The sequence below is a fragment of the Neltuma alba genome, unplaced genomic scaffold (assembly GCF_004799145.2).
Source record: "Neltuma alba isolate B1F8T4 unplaced genomic scaffold, ASM479914v2 tig00003207_pilon, whole genome shotgun sequence".
In the NCBI taxonomy this organism is placed as follows: Eukaryota; Viridiplantae; Streptophyta; class Magnoliopsida; order Fabales; family Fabaceae; genus Neltuma; species Neltuma alba.
In genome coordinates, this window is record NW_021633189.1 from 32,352 (window position 1) to 51,544 (window position 19,193).

Here is a 19,193-nt window from a genome sequence, read left to right on the forward strand (position 1 = left end):
TATTTAAGTTTTAGGAATCAGAAGTGTCCAGAGTTAAAAAATCATTAGCTTGTGGCGGAAGAAGCTGGTGCTCCAGAGCAACCTAGCCGGCGTTTCCAACGGGCATATGCAAAATCCCATCATGCACTGAGGGGTTTTGCGGGAGACAGTTTCGAACTCTGCCGGCAGAATCAGGAGCAGCGGAGCAGAGGCAGTTGCGAAGGTTTGGCCTGGAAATGGTCACCGAACTTGTTCAAGAACTAGAGATATAAAACAAGGCAGAGATAGTAATGGGAGCTTAGGCTAACGCGGAGGCCAGAAATAAGAACCCCGGCGGGCGCGCTGGATTATGGGCGGGGGTGCACTCAGGTTTTGGGCGTGGGGGTGGATGACGCTTGCGACTAAAGCTGACAAGGGGGGAAGCGAGCGCTTATAATGCCCGTTCCCGCGCTTTGGAATGACGAAAATGCCCTTGGCCGTTTTCACACGGAAGGGCCACTTGGCTTGGCAACATAGGAGGGAGAATTATTTTTTAAGACCAAAATAACAGGTTATTTACGGAATCTTCTTCAAGTCCTGATATTATTCTTCCGAGGTCCTTCTTTAAAAAAAATGTAATGATCTAATTAATAGGCATAAATAAATAAAAAATTAATAGTCACGTTTAGCATTCCAAAAATTCGTTATATGTGACTATAGGATTCATTTGTTTTAATGTTGAATTTCTTATATATAACTATTTAGTAAGGTAAATTTTGTTTTCTAAATATTTATATTTACAATTAATTGGATCTTAAGTTTTTAAAGTTTGAATTTATTTTGATTTTAGTATCTGAAATTAGACTTAATTTTGGTCCATCTAAAATTTTTTTTTTATCTTTGTAACAATATTTTTTTTTCTAAAACAAGTTTTCAAAAACTAAAGTTAATCATTTCAAATTTTAAGAGTCAAAATTAAAATAAGTTCAGATTTTAAAAATTAAAAAAAGGCTTAGGTCAGATTTATTTTTCAATTACACATAAACATGTGTCTTTTTTTTTCATATAAATTTGTAATTAAATACTACTAAATATTAATATTTTTACATGATCATTATTAAAAATTTAACATAATAAATATAAAAAACTTGATATAAGTATTTTCTAAATTAAAAAGATTATCAATTCTTAGTTTTTTTTTTGTAGATTTGGGATATTTATTTATAAATAGCTGGTTCAAATATAAATCTATTGTGATGTCAGCCAGGGACCCAGGGAATGAGGAGCGTGGAGGGATGGGTGCTAACAGCTAACATGCACCAAGGGTGTTGTGGGATAAAAATAAGAAAAGGCTTTGAATTCCGTGAAAATTGATGCCATGCTGAGTGGTCGGAGGGTTGTCGGATCATGCACCCTCCGGTGCCTTGTTGGCCGTTCTCTTTCGCCTTCACTATTTCCATTTCAACGCTTCTGTTGGGCTGGCATCACCTACATCTTTATCAGCATCTTCTTTTCCCCCTTCTCTCTCCATTCGTCTACAATCGCCTTATTTTTGTTTTATTTTTGTAATTTATTTCATGATTTTTCCTCTTCCATTTTTGCCTTTTTGCTGAAGCCACAAGGAGGACATGCCAAATAGCTATAACACTTTGATTCTTAATATAAATTATTAGTAATATATTTTCACAAAATGCATTAAATTATTAATTTTTAAAATTTTATTTTTATTATTATACTCCCCCGGTCCTTAATATATAACCTAATTGGTGAGTTGATTTTGTTCTAAATATAAGACATATTTATCATATTTATTAATTTTTTCTAAATTATTCTTATGGATACTCCCTTAATCATAATCAAGTAGAAGAGGGATTAAAGATATTAAGGAAGATGATTATGATATTTTAGGAAAAAAACATGTCATATTTTTTTATAAATAACTAACTTACCTAACATCCTTAATCTAATCAAATTAGTTAAATAGTTCTTATCTTAAGGACCGGATGAGTAGTTTTTTTTGTATCTACATTTACAAATATTCTCATACCTTTTACTTCTTTCTCTTTTTATAATAAGAATTAAACAAAGGTAAGATTAGAAAACAAGTACTGGTTCTTAGTATATATAGTTAGTTTGACATTTAATTTGATCATTAATATAAGACTCCCAATTCACTTTGTCTCTCATTTATCTATTTTTTTAAGATAATCCTTGTAGTAATTTCAAATGTTAAAGATTTTATCAAATAATAATTATAACTAATACAAATGATCAACAAGAATATTTTAGGAAAGACAATACATATATATTGCAAATAATTAATTTAACTAGTTTTCTTAATATACTCAAATTAGTCAACTAACTCTTGAGAACTGGAGGCAGTATTAAATATACTACAAGTTATTTACGTTTAAAACCAAATTTTTTTTAACAAGTGACTTATCTTTGGGACTAAAGTAGTATACTTTTTACTTAAAACAGAACTATCCACAAGATATACCGTTATGGTGAGTGACGATGATGACAATTTTACTCTTGGACGAGTGACCATGTAGTGGCATGTTAAATTTTAAACAAAAATAAGTAATTGAACAGATAATAATACTCAAAGCTTTATCGATGGCAGACGGAAAAAGATTAACACGCATCGGCCAGTATATATGTGTGTTTGTATATATAGCCTTATCTTTCTTTGGTGGAGGTATAATCTTTTTAACGATTACACCAATTTTACACTTTCATTTTATGTATTTTCTTGGGGCGGTGCGCTGAAATTTAAGCATGTCAACAACATATACGGGTATCAGAAAAAGAGGAGTGTGAGAAAAGGAGGAGGATACGAGCTGATATTGTCATTTCTAACCAAGCAGGGGTATTTTTTAAAAATTGAACTGGTCAGAAAATGTGGTTTGAGCTCGCCTCGCCGACAAGGCTGAATCTGCCTGAATATTTTATTTAAAATAACAATAAATATCTTAACTACTATTTGGATTTTATGATTTTATTTTAGTATATACTACTATGATTTTGTCAGTATTAACTATTCGTCATTTGGAAATAATTGCGCGGCAGCCCTATGTGTCCCCGCCACGCTGTTAATTAAAGGTCAACTAGGTGATTGTCTTCCGGCTCTGGCCCTCTTCCAATACTACTTGTGTGGTTTGCACAAGGCAAAAAATACAATTGATTTATTTTGGTTCTAAATATAAGATTTTAATTCATTTTATTTTTTAAATTATTTTTGTCAATTTCAATTATCAAAAGAAATTTTATCAAAGAGTAGTGTCAATACAGATGTTTAAAAAAATGTCATGCAAATCAAATCACAGTTTTCATAATATTTGTAAACTAAATATCCAATTATTGGGTTTAAATCGGAGGAGAATAAAATTGTCGGTTAATATATCTTTGTCACAGCATGGCGTGAAAGAATACAAACATTTAATTACAAACTGGGACAGAGGGGCTACTCAAAATAAGAATAGAAGAGCAAGAAATGCAGAAATAGGTGGCCACATGGAGCGTGTTTGTTGGAAAAATGATGAAATATTCTTGCTGTGAAGGGAGCAAACAGGTCCAACACATAAGATGAAGATTTATTTGGTTGAGTGTGGCAGTTCCGAGTTACTCACATGCATCCTGCTGGCCTTTCATCAACACGTGAACTGCTTCCTCCCCCTTCTTTCTTTAATATATACACACACATATATGTATGTATCTATAAAGATATATATAGATATATATATCTATAGATGTGGTTGTCAGATTCTGTAGACCTCCCTCTGCACAGGAACACAAATTAACGGATCTTATAAATTGCATTCCACAGTTCTCAATTTTAATATAAGAGTTAGTTTGTGTAATGAGATGGGATATCAGATGATTATGTATATAAAAATCAATCCTAACCAGATTTTTTTTTTTTGGAAAACCTTAGAAATGTTTACGTGTCCGTTTGTTGGTTGAAAATTACGGGAGGATAGAAGTCAGCTGTGGCCATGCAGAGTGATTTATCTTTGTTGCTTCCTCCAGTTGGCTCAGCAGGGGGGATGCACGTAGTGATGACTGATGGTAGGGAATCACAAGGTTCTCTTTTTTATAATGGCCAATGGGAAGGGAAAAAAACAGGGAAAATATGTGGAATTTTTGTTTTTCCGTCATAATTATGTATTCAGTGTTTAAATATTGAGTCACCGTTATATTCGGGCTCAAGTTATCGTATGATGACGTAATAAATAACACAAAAATGTCAGGGGGCGGCATTAAAAAATATAAGAGGAAATGTCAACGTCGCCTTCGACTGTCATTGACTATGGATGGTGTTATATGGGGCAGTAGTTATGTGAAGTGAGCCTGTGAGGCATCTGCAGTTAATTAATTAATTCAATAGGATTGACTTTCGGCGTTTGAAAATTAAAAAAATAAAACCAAGGGAAGCATGTTTGGTTACATCGCGAGCAAGCAAAGCCTGCTACCGTGTGAGCACATGACTAGATGCCACCCCCGTTTAAACCGGAAAAACGAAATATCCACAAGGGACGATGGCAAAAAAAAACTAAAAATTTGTAAATATTAAATAAGGAATGTCAATAAAAATTTGTTGTTATTTATAAATCCAAAATTGTCAATACTAAATAAAGTCGCGTTACCGAACCTGATTTGAAATTTGTAATTTTTATTTTTTTCCCGTCATTCTCCTTATCCATAAAGGGGCAAAAATGAAATAAAAGCCAAAAAAAACAAAAGAGACCTGCTCTGTGCGGCGAGAAACAATATTGCTTGTTGAATTCCGACGCTTTTAGGGCATATATGAATATGACGATGAACGTTAAAGTGAAAAATAATATAATTAATAGTAATTACATGAGAAAGAGAACTTGGAATTTAAGTGTTAATTTGTAAATATATTATGCCCAACTTTTGGCGCGGTGGCCAGTGGTGGGGCTGTGAGTGGCTGGGTTTTGGGGATAAGAAAATTGATTGCATCAGAAGAAGCACGCTGCAGATATAAGAAATGAAAAGAAATTAGGGAGTCCGGTCCACCGTCCACCTGCATGTCCCTCTAAACAATGGGTTTTTTTTTTTTTTTAACTCCTTATCCTCAAAAAGATAAGAATCTTTCTGGCTGGTATAGTAACCTGCGGCAAACACTAACACCATCGGTTTTTTAAATTGAAAAAAAAAATAATAATATAAGATTATTAGTGTTGTTCTCGTCTGGTAAGCATCATTTGGAATGCAACACTAACCCAGTGGAATCAGGGGAACAGCCCCTCGTTGCTTGGTGCCCACTTAAAGGGTAAAAGCCATTTTATAACGAGTCCCCTTATACCTGGAAACATGCGATCATTAATGCGTCACCCGTCATAATTAATCAGGTTCATCTGTTCCTAATTCGGGAGCTCGCCTACTCCTTCGATTCTAAATGAAGTTTAAATATAGTAACAAAGAAGTACATAAATTTTTGACCTGAAGAAGTAAATAAATTGATTGTTTATAATTATATGCAAAAAAATTTGTGACAGTGTTCCCAAAATATGGTAACTTTATTTTTTAATGATTAAAATTTAATGCACGGGCATGTCAAATATTATAGTAAATAAAGACATTGTCAAAAGACAACTTGATGTGGGAAATGCTTTGCTGAATGCTGGCTAGGCCCGGGCCCCGAAGATAAATAAAGAAGCCGCGTGAGACGTGGGATTCACGCGATATTTGATACGTGGATCAATGTTTTTTCAGAACGGAACGGGAGATGCCCTGATCCCGTTTTCCGTCTACATACACTCCCCCTTTATTTTATTGGAAAATATTACCCGGTCTTTAGTATAAAATGTTGTTTAATTTTTATTTTAATTCTGATTATAAGATTTTAATATATTTTGTATTTCATTTTTTCTTTTCATAATAATTTTTTAATAATGATTAGTTCTAGTCAATAAATTTGATTAATAAAAATATTTTAACAAAGACAATATCTATTTATCATAAATAACTAACTTAATTTATTTTTTTAATTTATTCAAATCAGTTAACTTACTCTTATATTTAGCACGAAGATAGTATTTTTTACATACCAAATAGCAGTACGTACAGTGTATCTTAACGTCTCATAGCTCCCCAGTGCCAGTGGTGGGCTGATGGCGGTGAGGGAGTGTGTGTGTGTGTTTTTTTTGGGGTAATATCCTCTTCATTTATTGCTTTTATCATTGGATAAAGTCCAACAGCTAAGATTTAATACTACCTTTCGTCTAAATATAAGATTTTGTTTTTAATCTATAAAAAGGTCTTATTATTAAGACCTGCAGTAGCATATCATAACAACATTATTATAATGCTAATTAATAAAAATAAATAAAAATAAATAAAATTTAACTTATACTATTCAAGAGTTTAAAAAAATATTCTAATAAAAATCTATCAAGCTGATATGTGCAGCTTATATTTGTGATTTAATTAATATTATAATAATATATTAAATCTCAGCATGTTAATCTAATAATGCAAATGGTAAGTGAGAAGGCCTGATTCCTTAAATATGATGTCTTGAGTTCCAATCAAATCGTGTCCATAACAAAACTTTGCTGCGCGAGATAAAACCCCGCTTCAATAATTTCTGTGTTTTAGGAGAATTAGTCTCGGGATACCATTTAATTTCTAGTAAGAAAAATGGTAAGTGAGGAAGAAATAGAGTAGAACTTAAGTAAAAACTTTCCTTCATGGGATAAATTGGGCTTGAACGGAATGCGATTAAAACCTGGTCTCATGAAATTAAAGAGAATATGATGCTCTTGAATGAAGAAAAATATCTAACGGAAAAGTCATTCAGAAAATCGTTAGATTCTATCCTATCCCCCCTTTTTATTTAAAAACTACACGTGCACATCTTTCCGCCTTTTTGCTTTCCAAGGGAGATCAGAACCATCTACATTTCTAATGTCGTGACAGAAATTAAGGGGGTGTTTGGCAAAACCAAAACCTAGGTTTCAGAATCACTTTTCTGCAAAACGAGGTAACTTCCTCCACATATTTACTTCGTAATCCGTAAAAGCACTTCTGAAACCATGGTTTGGTTTCTATCCAAACACCCCTAAATCGTATTCTCACGTGAAACATTTAACCATAATTATTGTCATGTAATTGAATAAAACAGACAAACATATTGATATAAACATATACTATAGTTCTTAATATAATAGTAGTTAACTATTCTGACTTAATAATTATGACCGAACTTCCTTAAGGTATTATCGTGTAACATCATATTATATAGATAAATTAATTTAAGAAAAAATAAAAAATATTTAGGATCAAATTATTTTCTCCACAGGCTCTCATGCTTTGAATTGTAGTAAGAGCATGTTGCAACAAATTTTATGATAAAAGGTGTAAGCTCGTGTCAAAATGTTCGATCTAGTTAACGAGGCATGCTTGTGGGCGTGTGGGAGAGCGTGATTGCTTCGGGAGGAAGTAAAGGGGGAAAATGGGATATTTTGGAGGAGAAAGGGGGAGTGGAGAGCAAAGCCTGGTAAAGGGGCAAATTGGCGAATGGGGAGTGCTAATTGTTTAGTGGCCGCTGAAAAGGCTAAGCTTTGATCACTTTTTTTAACAGAAAACGACGCTTCCTTTGTGTTATTCCCACTTCAATGTGTCTTGTCTCTTTCTCTTTTCCCCGCCACCCACTTCCCCTTTACAGTTTTGGGCCTTCCGCATCTCTTTCCCACTTGGGATCTATTTGAACATGTTTTTATTTTTTTTTACTAAAACATTAGTATCTTCTTATCAGAAATAACTTTATTCGAGTTATTGTCAGGTAGTAAATATGAGTACCTCTTCCAGTAAAAATTCGAATCCTGATTCGATTTGAACTTGCTTTTGTGAAAAGTGTTTTATAAGCACTTTTACAAAACAATATTATCATCATACATTTATCTCGTATTCTGTAAATTATTATTGTTTTGAAAGATTCAGTTGCAATTCCAAATAAGCCATTAAACACTTCCTTATTACTACCTCCAGTCCTAATTATAAGAGCTAATTGACTAATTTGAGGATATTAAAGAAATAAGTTAAGTTAGTTATTTGTAATAAATATGTGTTGTGTTTCCTAAAATATCCTTACTTACTAGGTTGATTGGCTAGAATTACCATTATTAGAAGGTTTACTTTAGAAAAAATGTATAAATACAAAAAACAAAGTGGATTGAGATCTTATAATTAAGAGTAAAATAAAAATTAAATAAAGTTTTATGTTAAAGACAGGAGGTAGTATAACTATAATAGTTTATGTAACAAATTGCCCCCCATATTCGCATTGTGGCCCCGCTGATTAATGCTGGAAAGACACTTGTGTCTTCAATTTCATGTATTCAACTAGTCATTGTTCTGCATATAAACAGCAAAAGGATCAACATTTTTAAAGTTAACAATTGCTCGAGATATTTTATTCTGCGTCATAATTAAAATAAACATATTTTTTTCTTAAAAAAGCAATCTGGAAAAAAAGATATTTTAATTTTTTGGATAAAATTGTTTAATTTTGAAAAATGATGGATCCAATCTAAATTAAAAACAAAAAAATCATCCATGGTCACCCTAATCACACGTGGATCGCCTCAGGCTATTCAACAAGCAGGGTCAAGCGAGTTTGCGGGGCTACTAGTTTGCATACTTCACGGGCCTAATAGCAGGGACCCGTTAAATTTGGGCCTTTCTAAAGCCCTAATGAGCTCAGGATTTTGGCCCAATTCTACACCGAGCTTTTGTTACTTTCATCAAGTAAGAGTGGGCCAGCTTACAGAGGGCTTTGCCCACCTGTGTTTACTCAAGTCATGCAAGTTGCCCCCCACAAAAAGATGAATAATATACAATGTAGTTGACAGATAAATTTAATGTTGGGCATTATTTAAATAAATATAAATTCAAAAAATATTCCAAATTGGAGTTTCATTTTTATAAATGGTTTTCATATGGAAAGCCATACTGGTTTAGAATTAGATTCATCGTTGTCGTGAAAACTTAAGCGACTTGTAAACGAGCAGCTGCGATATATTTTTAATCAGAGAACGATCGAGCCAGAGGCGAGAGCACGTGGCACACCCTACGGTAAAGAGGTTCACATTTTATTGCATCATTTCTTTCATCCTAATTTTATTACAATGTAATTGCCAGATCGATGGAAATATGACATGCATGCGTGTGTGTGTGTGTATCGATGGATATGACATGCATGCGTGTGTGTGTGTGTAACCAATAATCCACGGAGCAATCATTCATTTGACTTTATCAATTTGGAAAAAATGGTTTTTTCTTGCATGACAAATAACATTGCGTGCTGTGGTGCACATGGCTTGTATAAATCAGGATAATCATAAAAGCTTTATGAACATTCCAATGCGAATTATTGGTAAGGTAGACATTCCTTTCAAGTTTTTATTAATGTCTGAAGAAACACTTGAAATGCTGGCAGCGAATTACAGGTTTGTTTGAAATGTCTTATAGATAACTTATAAGTAATTTTTTAATTATAGTTTATAAAATATGAGATAAGTATGTAAAGAGAGTTTTGCGTCAACTTACGTGAACGTGTTTACTCATCATCAATCTAACAAAGTCTACATAAGTTTGGGTGGGCGTAGGTTTTGAGTTGTTTGGTTGATATTAAAAGGACGAAGGGTTCTTATCCACATAGATAATTAGGAAACCTATATTCGTATTTTTGGCCTAACCACATGAAGTATACAACTTTCTCATGAACTCTCTTATTGAGTTGAAGCATGCCCTAAATTATTTGAGTCGCCCATAATCTATAACATGGGGAGATCGATGAGAGCATAGCACGCATGTGGAGACTCCACAGTACAGGTACGTTTGGGGTCTTGTGTGTGTGTATAAAAAATAATGCTGCTCACCCACTTTTGTCAAGTGTCAAAATCTGATAACGAAAGAGAACCATATATACGCAGTGGGCGACCCCCATCAAGTGCCTCCTGTACGTAGATCCTAGAGCCAAGTTTGGTCCTCAAACCTGATTCTCTGACGGCGAATTCTTGTCCATATCATGCCTTGCTAGCTGATGACGGGAGAGACTTTCACACTTTATAAATTAAACCAGTCTAACCTGGTTCTCTTCACCCTCAGTTTATGTAAATTAACCACAAATTAGTCTTATATGGATATAATTAACAGCGTCAGCAATTCTGCACAAGACAGAGACAGTATTTTCCAGCAGCGGCGTCATGGCGTAATAATTGAACGCCTGAATTCATGACCCCTTATTGAGTGTTGACGGACTAAAACCAATTATATACGGCAAATCCTCACTATACTTTTCTTCATTACTGCAGGAACTATATATATATATATATATATATTCTCTCAGAATATTTCGGATTATTATCTATCATGTATGTTTGAGGGCAAAATAAATAAATGAGACAAAATAGATTAAGATCTTATATTTAGAATCAAATTGACAAACTAATTCTTGTATTAAAGAATGGAGGAAGTAGTGTGCATTATTGCATGCGCTGTTATTTTCAAAAACCGTAAGTTTTTCATACACTAGAAGCTCTTTGGCGGCGAGACGGCTTGAATTAATAAAAATGACTGCCTAATCCTAATTCCTTATAACGCCCACCTCTTCTTTTTCCCAACGGAACACATCCTAATTTTCGGTCCTTTTTAATTCAACAGAAGACAAAATATATTTTCATGTAAATTAAAATATTGAGATTTTTTAGGCCGTGACTGTTATCTTAGATGTTCATTGTTACCTGACACAGTTTATCCTTTTTTTATTTTTTAATTATATGTTTTTAACATATATACAATGTATTTAATTGTGATTTTTTTAAACTGAAATGAGTCCTTTTAAAAATGACTTAGTAAGGATATATACTTGAAAGTTTTATTTAAATAATGAATATATTTATAACTTAAATTGTAAATTAAGTTTAAGTTTTAAGATAACCTTTTTTTTGGTATTTTAGATATAAGTAATTTCATATATTTTTTATCCATGAAATTCATGTAAATTACTCCAGCGTGAAGGGGAGATTTTTTTAAATATACGGCGAACCGAGTCAAAGCATTGAAATCAAGTTTTTTTATAATTGACTTCCATTTATGAGAAAAAGTTAAAGGATGGCTACGTCCCGTTCTGCTATAAATGCCGAGGCACCGGATACGTGAAGCTGCGAAGCTCAAACTCTTTCTGCTATTCGTTTCTCTCTGATCACTCCGTTGCATTTGGCAGAACTTCTCTGCCCGAGCACAGCCTTGAAGATGGTGGCCAGAGCAGCATTAGCTCGTAACATCGTTGGCATTTTAGGTTTGTGGGCTGGTCATATCAGATCAATCAACTCTTTCGATCTGCGTATTTCACTGGTCTTCCGCTGCTCGAATTTCTCTGACTTTAATCCTGAATATAAATGTTCCATTATTTTTTCCCTGTTACTGGATAATATGCTGAAGGTTAGATAATTTTCTCTCGAATTCTCTGTTCGACATTGAGAAGAGGGAGTCGCGTACTGGTTTTGTGCGCCATCGGATAGGCATGACTTTACTTGCTTTGAACCCTAAATTTTGGGGATGCATAGAGATGATGTATTGGGAAAAAAAAACCGCCTACTCCGATTTCAACTCGATGATTGAAAATTTTCATGTGTTCACGTTTGTGCAAAGACTATTTGAGATTTCTGTGTTGTGATATATTGTGTTGGTTTTCTCTGCAGGAAACGTTATCTCCTTCGGTTTGTTCCTCTCACCGGCGTAAACCTTCTCTCCTCCCTCCCTCCCCCCGCCCCTCTTGTTCTTTCATTCTTCATTTCTTTTTTTGTTTTCCTCCTTTGTTTTGCGTACATATGCATAATTGAATACTGGCCTTGTAAGCTATGCATTGCTGGAAATATTGTTGAAGTTTTAGAGAAAGAGCTCACATCGCCAATAAATCAATGAATACCACATTTTCTGAATAATATATGAATACAGGATCGATCACCTTTTTCTGATTCTAAAATCTTCGATAAAAAATTCTAGAAATTGAGAACATCTGGATTCATGAATTAGGTGAGTGCCGTAAATTCATATTTAATGAATGGGGCGTTGAAAAATACGGAAGCTTCGAGTTCGATAAATTAAGCTGTGGAGGCTCCAGGAGAAGGCATGCAAATGCAATACCAATGAATAAATGATGCATGATGAAACAAATAAAAAAAAAAAGAAATTATACAAGTAGTTTTGTCTGTCAAATTGGCTTTACACAGTTATTTCAGCTGTGTATATATTCATCAGTTATTGAATTGTTTTCAGTCCCACTTTCATTGGAATAATAGAGAAGAAGGCAGTAGAAGAATTCAAGCCAGACCCTTATCTAGCAACGGTGCTGAACTGTGCTTTTTGGGTGTTCTATGGAATGCCTTTTGTGCACCCCCACAGCATTCTTGTGCTTACCATTAACAGTGTTGGACTTGTATTCGAACTCGTCTACCTCGCCATCTTCTACACATTTGCCACCAAAAAAGGACGGGTACGTTTAGTTTTTCCCTCCTTGAATTAATGCACTTGAATGACCTGACGTCATATTTTGATTGGTTCATTAGGATACGTATGTGTGTGTGTGTGTTTTAAGTAGATTCGCTTTTTATTAGTTTTCTTCATGCCAAAACGGCTTGTAATTGCACGATGCTCACATTTTATGGAGGATATATCCGCGAGGGATGAAAGCAAGAAGGAGCTTAATAAAAAGATTAAAATTATAAAAAAAATGCGGGCAACGAATCCTCTAGAGCACAATAGGCCAAGGAATATTATAGGAGTGAGCAGAAATCCGTACGTGCTCGTCGAAGTTTGAATCGAGAATATTTCCTTCATTGAATTAATAGGGCGTTTGGGCTTTGCTTGCTGATATATTCCTTCCGTTCATGGTTAAAACTTCACCTAGAATCCCATGAATTTAGGTATATATTCGTAAACACGTGCATTGTCTTCCCTTTTATCAGTTTTTTCTTCTCTAGAGGAATCAGGTTGAGTCGTGGGCACTATAAATAACCCGTGATTCTTTTATTAGTACTCTTTATAAATTACCTTGCCTACTTTCTTTCCACAAACTGGTTCCTATCTCTGCTGGGTAAAAGCTGGTGCCCATCTTTAGTGGGTAGATGGTACCGTGAATACCTTCATTGAAATGTTTTTAGATATTTTTGGCGTCGCAAATTTTTTTTGGCGGGAGCCCTAATAAAATATTTAAATTAAAATAATAAAAAATAATATTATTTAAAATTTATGTTTTATTATATGAAATTATTAATCGCATGATAAGATGATGGATCGATTTCTTTTTTTCATTTAATTTTAAAAAACAAAGAGAAGTACTAGCATATATGTACCTTATCTCCGTGGCTGAAAAATTTACAGCAGCTGCCATATAGTCTTGCACCAGCTGTCGTGAGTCATGACTTCTAAAATTTTTGTGCCATTATTAATCTATTGCGATTTGCAAATCCTCTTTCGTCTTTTAGCCTGCTATGGCATTTCGTCCCATCATGATACACTAAAAGGACATAGACGAACAGTACCTGATGCGTTGTTTACTCTCTTTTTTCTTTTTTGCCAAAATATGTCATGTTTATTCAGTAATCAGACCCGTAAATATATTCACGGTGGCAAGAAATTTGGGTCTCTTACAGAATTCTCTAACTGCATAATTAAATATATTGTCATAAAAAACTATTAGCTGTCAAAACAAAACTAATTACGTGCGGAAAAATATGTTTAACCTAGGAATTTAAACTGTACTGTGTAACTAATAAAAAAATTTAATATAGGGAAACTTGTAAAACCATATTTTTTTATCATCTTTTAATTTGAAAAAAAAGTAAAAATTAAAATAACTCTATCTGCATATGGCTGCTGATCGATCTGTGTCCAATGGCAACCTATTTGACGCACCGCCACATTTTTTTTTGGGTGAAATGCTACGTTTTCGTATTCACATTAGTTGATCCCACTTACGCAAATACTTGTTATGTCAATATATGGTTACACTTTCCTTATGAAACTCGTCACTGGCTTGGTAATTATATATGTTGAGAAATGTTCATTGTTTCATTGCTCAATTTGTTCAGAAGAAGGTTGTGCTTGGGCTTCTGGTGGAGACCATATTTTTCGCAGCTATAGTTCTCATCACGATGCTGGCGTTGCATGGCACAAAGAAAAGGTCGTTGATCGTTGGTATTCTGAGTGATGTGTTCAATGTTATGATGTATATTTCGCCCCTCACAATCATGGCCAAGGTTATAAAGACCAAGAGTGTGAAGTACATGCCCTTTTGGCTCTCGTTTGCTAACTTTTGCAATGGTTTGTGCTGGGCAATTTATGCTCTCATCCACCCCTTCGATCTTTATGTTCTGGTACATAATTTATCATTGTATTTCAGTCTTATCTGCTAAGTATCAGCTTCTGATAATTGACCTAATGATGAATTGCTACTATGGATGATGTTACAGATTAGTAATGGTCTTGGAGCGATCTCCGGTCTTGTTCAGCTAATGCTATACGCTTTTTATCGCAATTGCCAGCCAGATACCAATGACAACGATGACGATGATACTTCTAAAAAACCAACTGACATCCAGCTCCCTACTGCAAATGGAGCACCTAGAGCCTGACCAATATCTTCGCATCACATATTAGATTTGGCCATACATGCCTCTTTCCTTTTATTTTTTGAGACCAAAAAACTGGAACTTGCTTTGATATGTATATGGAAATGACTGGAGTGAGGACTGAAGTGTAATTGCATTTATGCAAGTTATGTTCCCCGTCTTGTAATTGGGAGATCATGACTGCAGCCCAAGTAATCTTACACTTTCAATGCCAAAACCTATTGTGCATGCTTGGTAACTTTAATTGCACTATAAGTGAGGCGAACATAGTTAAATTTTACTAAATAATTTTTTAAACTAGTTATTACTGAGATGATTAGATTTGGAAAAAATCCTAACCAAAGTTGGTTATGGGTACTCCATTAAACTGGAATTAAGTAAAGTCAAAATCAAGCATCGGCACAAACAAACAAACAAAAACGATAAATGATCAAATTTGACCTGATGTCCCTAAAAGGAAAAAAAAGGGAAAACTTCGCTATTTTAGCTTTCGGCAACGGTGATGGTTGGATGGGCTGAAGCCTGAAGGTGGAGGCCTGGTCCATATCATTTGCCAAACACATCAAAGTTTTTCCCCCCCTTTCTTTCCGTTTTTTGCCCTTCTCCAGTTGGTCCAATTGGGAATTCCAATTTCCGATTACATCAGCTTTAGATATCTCACATCATCATATCTTATCCGATTCCTGACGAATGAATGGATGATCGGTGAAATCTTTCCGCGACCTTCCCTTACAAAATATAAACCCCAAATTGACTAAAACCTTATCCATTGCTTCTGCTCTTTGTCTCTTTGTTTTCAATTTCATCTTTCAAACTGGGAGTCACTACTACTTCGTCTTCGATAGTGAACGCTCATGAAATTTGTTCTCTGATATCTTGGTGTAATTTCTATGGCAGCCATTGTTCCCTGCCACTACTGTGCTTCCGCAGCTACCGCCAGATTGGCTAAGCCATACACATTCTCTAGCCGCTTTCGCTACCCACTTTCACTGGGTGATGCCGGACCTCGGTCTTTCAGCACTCGATGCTCTTACCAAGATCCCCAACCTACAGAATTCCAGAACAAACATGTAAGGCTCAAAAAATTCTGAATTTTGATCATCATGATCCCTCCGCATTCCCTTTTTAATCGAACGTTAATCTTGACATGGATGAATACGTGAGGTTGAAGTAATGATAGGTGGAATATCATCCCATCAGCGTCTAGTTCCGCCTTAGAATGTATCTTTGGGAGACAGTTCACCTTCTAATCACGTGTTCATCTGCAATATATTTTTACAAAAATGGGAATAGCGAAACTGAAAAGACAAGCCTTCCATAGACCAGGAATACAGTAGATAAAGTAATAATCTTCTAAGCGAGTTCCAGTCATATCAATATCTGAAGACCCGATATTAAATGGTGATACAGATTCGTGTTTTGGATCAAATTAATCTGCATACAATCTAAAATCTTGCGTTATGCAATGGCCCAAAAAAAAAAAAATCTTGCGTCATGTTTTCAACTGGAACTATTGTTTCAGTTACAGGTTGAAAAAGAAGTGTTAGCAAACTAGTGGTGCCCGAGTGCCCGTAATGAGGCCCCAAAAAAAAAAAAAAAATCTAGTGGCACGGTGCTGATGGCATCCGTATTATCTTCCCTTACGATTAATTGCTTAGTGTTAAACAATTGGGAACCGTGTGCATTGCTATTAATAACTTTAACCCTGTTTGTGCTGCTTTCTTGGTATGCAGAATAAATTTACCTTATTTATATCCTGGTCTTGTTGCTTTGAAAAGATTTGAAATTATTGCAATGTACGATTGGAGCCTTAACTCTTGTTTTTCTGTACCTTGGAGTAGAACGGGTGGCCATTTTCCTTAAAGCATTGTGCAATTTCTATAGCACTGGCAGTTGGTTTAGTTACGGGAGTTCCTCCCTTGGGCTGGCCTACCAATGCTCATGCAACTAGCCCTGTGTTGCCAGACCTGTCTGTGTTGATCTCTGGACCGCCAATAAAGGACCCCGGAGCATTGTTGAGATATGCTCTTCCTATAGACAATAAAGCAATTCGAGAAGTGCAAAAACCTCTTGAAGATATTACAGACAGCCTAAAGGTTGCTGGAGTCAGGGCACTTGACTCTGTCGAGAGAGTAAGTCATCGAGATTCTTATTCTTTTTTGTGGTTAGTGTAGTGCCCATGCAATTTGTGTTCTTTTTTCCACATAACAATAAAGTTTAAGGGGCCTGTTACTTTGGCGTGAAATGTAGAATGTGAGACAGGCATCTCGAGCTTTCAAGCAAGGGAAGACTTTAATTGTATCAGGATTAGCTGAGTCAAAGAAAGAACATGGAGTTGAATTGCTTAATAAGCTGGAAGCTGGTATGGACGAGCTTGAATTGATTGTACAGGATAGGAATCGAGATGCGGTTGCACCGAAACAGAAAGAGCTTCTTCAATATGTTGGAGGGTAAGTATCTTAGTAGCCACATTTAGGTTTGTAAACCGCATGAAGATACCGAATTCCTGTCATTCCTATTTGTGCTTATAAGAGAAATAGCAGGGAGTTAGGCACATCAGTCCATATTTTGACTATGTCAAGGCTCAGGATTTCTCTTTTTGCAATAATAGATTGTGCTATAAATGGTTGTCCAATCATCTGGTTACTTTAGAATGGGACTCTTAATAGAAGTTAAGATTTACTAGATTCACATGAGCGTACTTTGACCAGGTAAACCACGTCATTTTCCTTAATCTGTTCCTGGGAACTTTCAGAAAGCGTTCTCTCGAAAGGTTTGGTTGCTTCAGTTGTTTGAATTAGGTTGTACCTTATATCTGTGGAGGAAATCACCATGATTTCTGGTGTTAACAAGAACTGTATCCTTTCCTAAAAATAGGAGGTTGAGGAGGACTTGGAAAATTAATATTCTGGAGGAAAGAAGACTGTTCTCTTATATAACCTTTCATTGACTGCAGCTGAGATGTTCCTGGGGCATTACGTTTCTGCAGTGTTGAAGAAGATATGGTCGATGGTTTCCCGTATGAAGTGCCTGAGGAGTACGGAAATATGCCTTTACTGAAAGGAAGAGCAGCTGTGGATATGAAGGTCAAGGTTAAAGACAACCCAAACCTGGAGGAATGTGTTTTCCACATAGTGCTTGATGGTTATAATGCCCCTGTTACTGCTGGAAATTTTCTTGATTTGGTAGAAAGACACTTTTATGATGGCATGGAAATCCAGAGAGGTAATAAATATAACATCAGCCATGAAATTTTGCTCCTCCTGATCTCCATTCAAGTATTGCTAGTTTTGCAGGGAATATTTTATATTCCCCTTCTTCAGCTTTGTTAGAGAATAATAGAAGATACATACTCGGTACCCTGATTCTACTCTTTGCACAAGAGTGGGCAGTGGGTATTCATATCACGCTTTCATATTCCCAATCAATGGCCAAAGTCGACAGTAATTTATATTTTGTAAAGGAAGCATTATCACATACCACTATGAAAAATGTATAGTTTTTTTTTATAATAATAATGATCCACAGATAGGATGTTTTCACTATTTGCTGCCCCACTTTTATTTGCATTTTGACCGAGATGTAGTTTCTTAAAATGTTTTCAATTTGTTCAGCGGATGGGTTTGTTGTCCAAACGGGTGACCCTGAAGGCCCTGCTGAGGGTTTCATTGATCCAAGTACAGAGAAAACAAGAACCATACCTCTAGAGATTATGGTGGTAGGAGAAAAGGCACCTGTTTATGGGGCAACCCTAGAGGTCAGCTGCAACTCTGCCCCTTGTTTGTGTATTTGTTCTTGTTTGATGTTCAAGTGTTTGGGAGCCAATTTAAGCCTTAGTTAAACCTTTTTGATGTTGATTATAATGTGTTTTCACAGGAGCTTGGTCTATATAAAGCTCAAACGAAACTTCCTTTTAATGCATTTGGAACAATGGCAATGGCAAGAGATGTGAGGATTTCATTTTTGAGACGTGATGTTGATTAATCTTAATCGATTATATGTACTACTAAATTTTTTTTTCATTTTACTGAAACTACTTTCGCGTTGAACAGGAATTTGAGAATAACTCAGCCTCTAGCCAAGTATTTTGGCTATTGAAAGAAAGTGAGCTAACTCCTAGTAATGCCAATATTTTGGACGGTCGTTACGCGGTATTTGGGTATGTGACAGAGAATGAGGATTACTTGGCAGATCTCAAGGTTGGTGATGTCATAGAATCGATTCAAGTCGTCTCTGGCCTCGACAATTTGGTGAATCCAAGCTACAAGATTGCTGGATAGGGATCTTTCTCTACTCTTTGCTTCCCAATTCCGCATAGGTTACGATGATTCGTTGCTGTTATGTTCTGCATAGCTTATTTCTTTTGTCTTAGAATTCCTTGTACAAGAACCTAACATTCATTTGTTCTGGGCGAGCATATTCTATTCTAGACTGAATTGTAGCCAATATGTATCACTGCTTGTAACTTCTATTGAATCAATTCCCAAATAAATTTGTGATTTTCCCTGGAACAAATGGTAGATCGCGTGGTTTAGGTACTAGCTCACCTCATCCTTATTAGAAGATCTC

General features: G+C 35.3%; 2 protein-coding genes across 4 annotated transcripts; both read left to right on the top strand.

Moving 5' to 3' along the window:
* Window positions 1-11,174: 11,174 nt before the first annotated feature.
* LOC114740952 (bidirectional sugar transporter SWEET5-like) lies at window positions 11,175-14,831 on the top strand. The gene is made up of 5 exons (XM_028929211.1): window positions 11,175-11,290; window positions 11,694-11,730; window positions 12,271-12,487; window positions 14,085-14,369; window positions 14,466-14,831. The coding sequence occupies exons 1-5, from the start codon at window positions 11,245-11,247 to the stop codon at window positions 14,625-14,627; spliced, it is 747 nt and encodes a 248-aa protein (XP_028785044.1). The 5' UTR covers window positions 11,175-11,244; the 3' UTR covers window positions 14,628-14,831.
* Window positions 14,832-15,345: 514 nt separating this feature from the next.
* Window positions 15,346-19,116, top strand: LOC114740947 (peptidyl-prolyl cis-trans isomerase CYP38, chloroplastic). Of its 3 annotated transcripts, none has more exons than XM_028929205.1 (7): window positions 15,347-15,694; window positions 16,466-16,756; window positions 16,875-17,074; window positions 17,614-17,849; window positions 18,239-18,381; window positions 18,501-18,594; window positions 18,677-18,761. In XM_028929205.1, the coding sequence occupies exons 1-7, from the start codon at window positions 15,515-15,517 to the stop codon at window positions 18,682-18,684; spliced, it is 1,152 nt and encodes a 383-aa protein (XP_028785038.1). In that variant the 5' UTR covers window positions 15,347-15,514; the 3' UTR covers window positions 18,685-18,761. The 3 variants fall into 3 exon arrangements, with proteins under 3 accessions (XP_028785037.1, XP_028785038.1, XP_028785036.1); XM_028929203.1 differs by having other exon boundaries at window positions 15,352-15,694; window positions 18,501-18,572; window positions 18,677-19,116; XM_028929204.1 differs by lacking the exon at window positions 18,501-18,594 and having other exon boundaries at window positions 15,346-15,694; window positions 18,677-19,116.
* The last annotated feature ends 77 nt before the right edge of the window (window positions 19,117-19,193 follow it).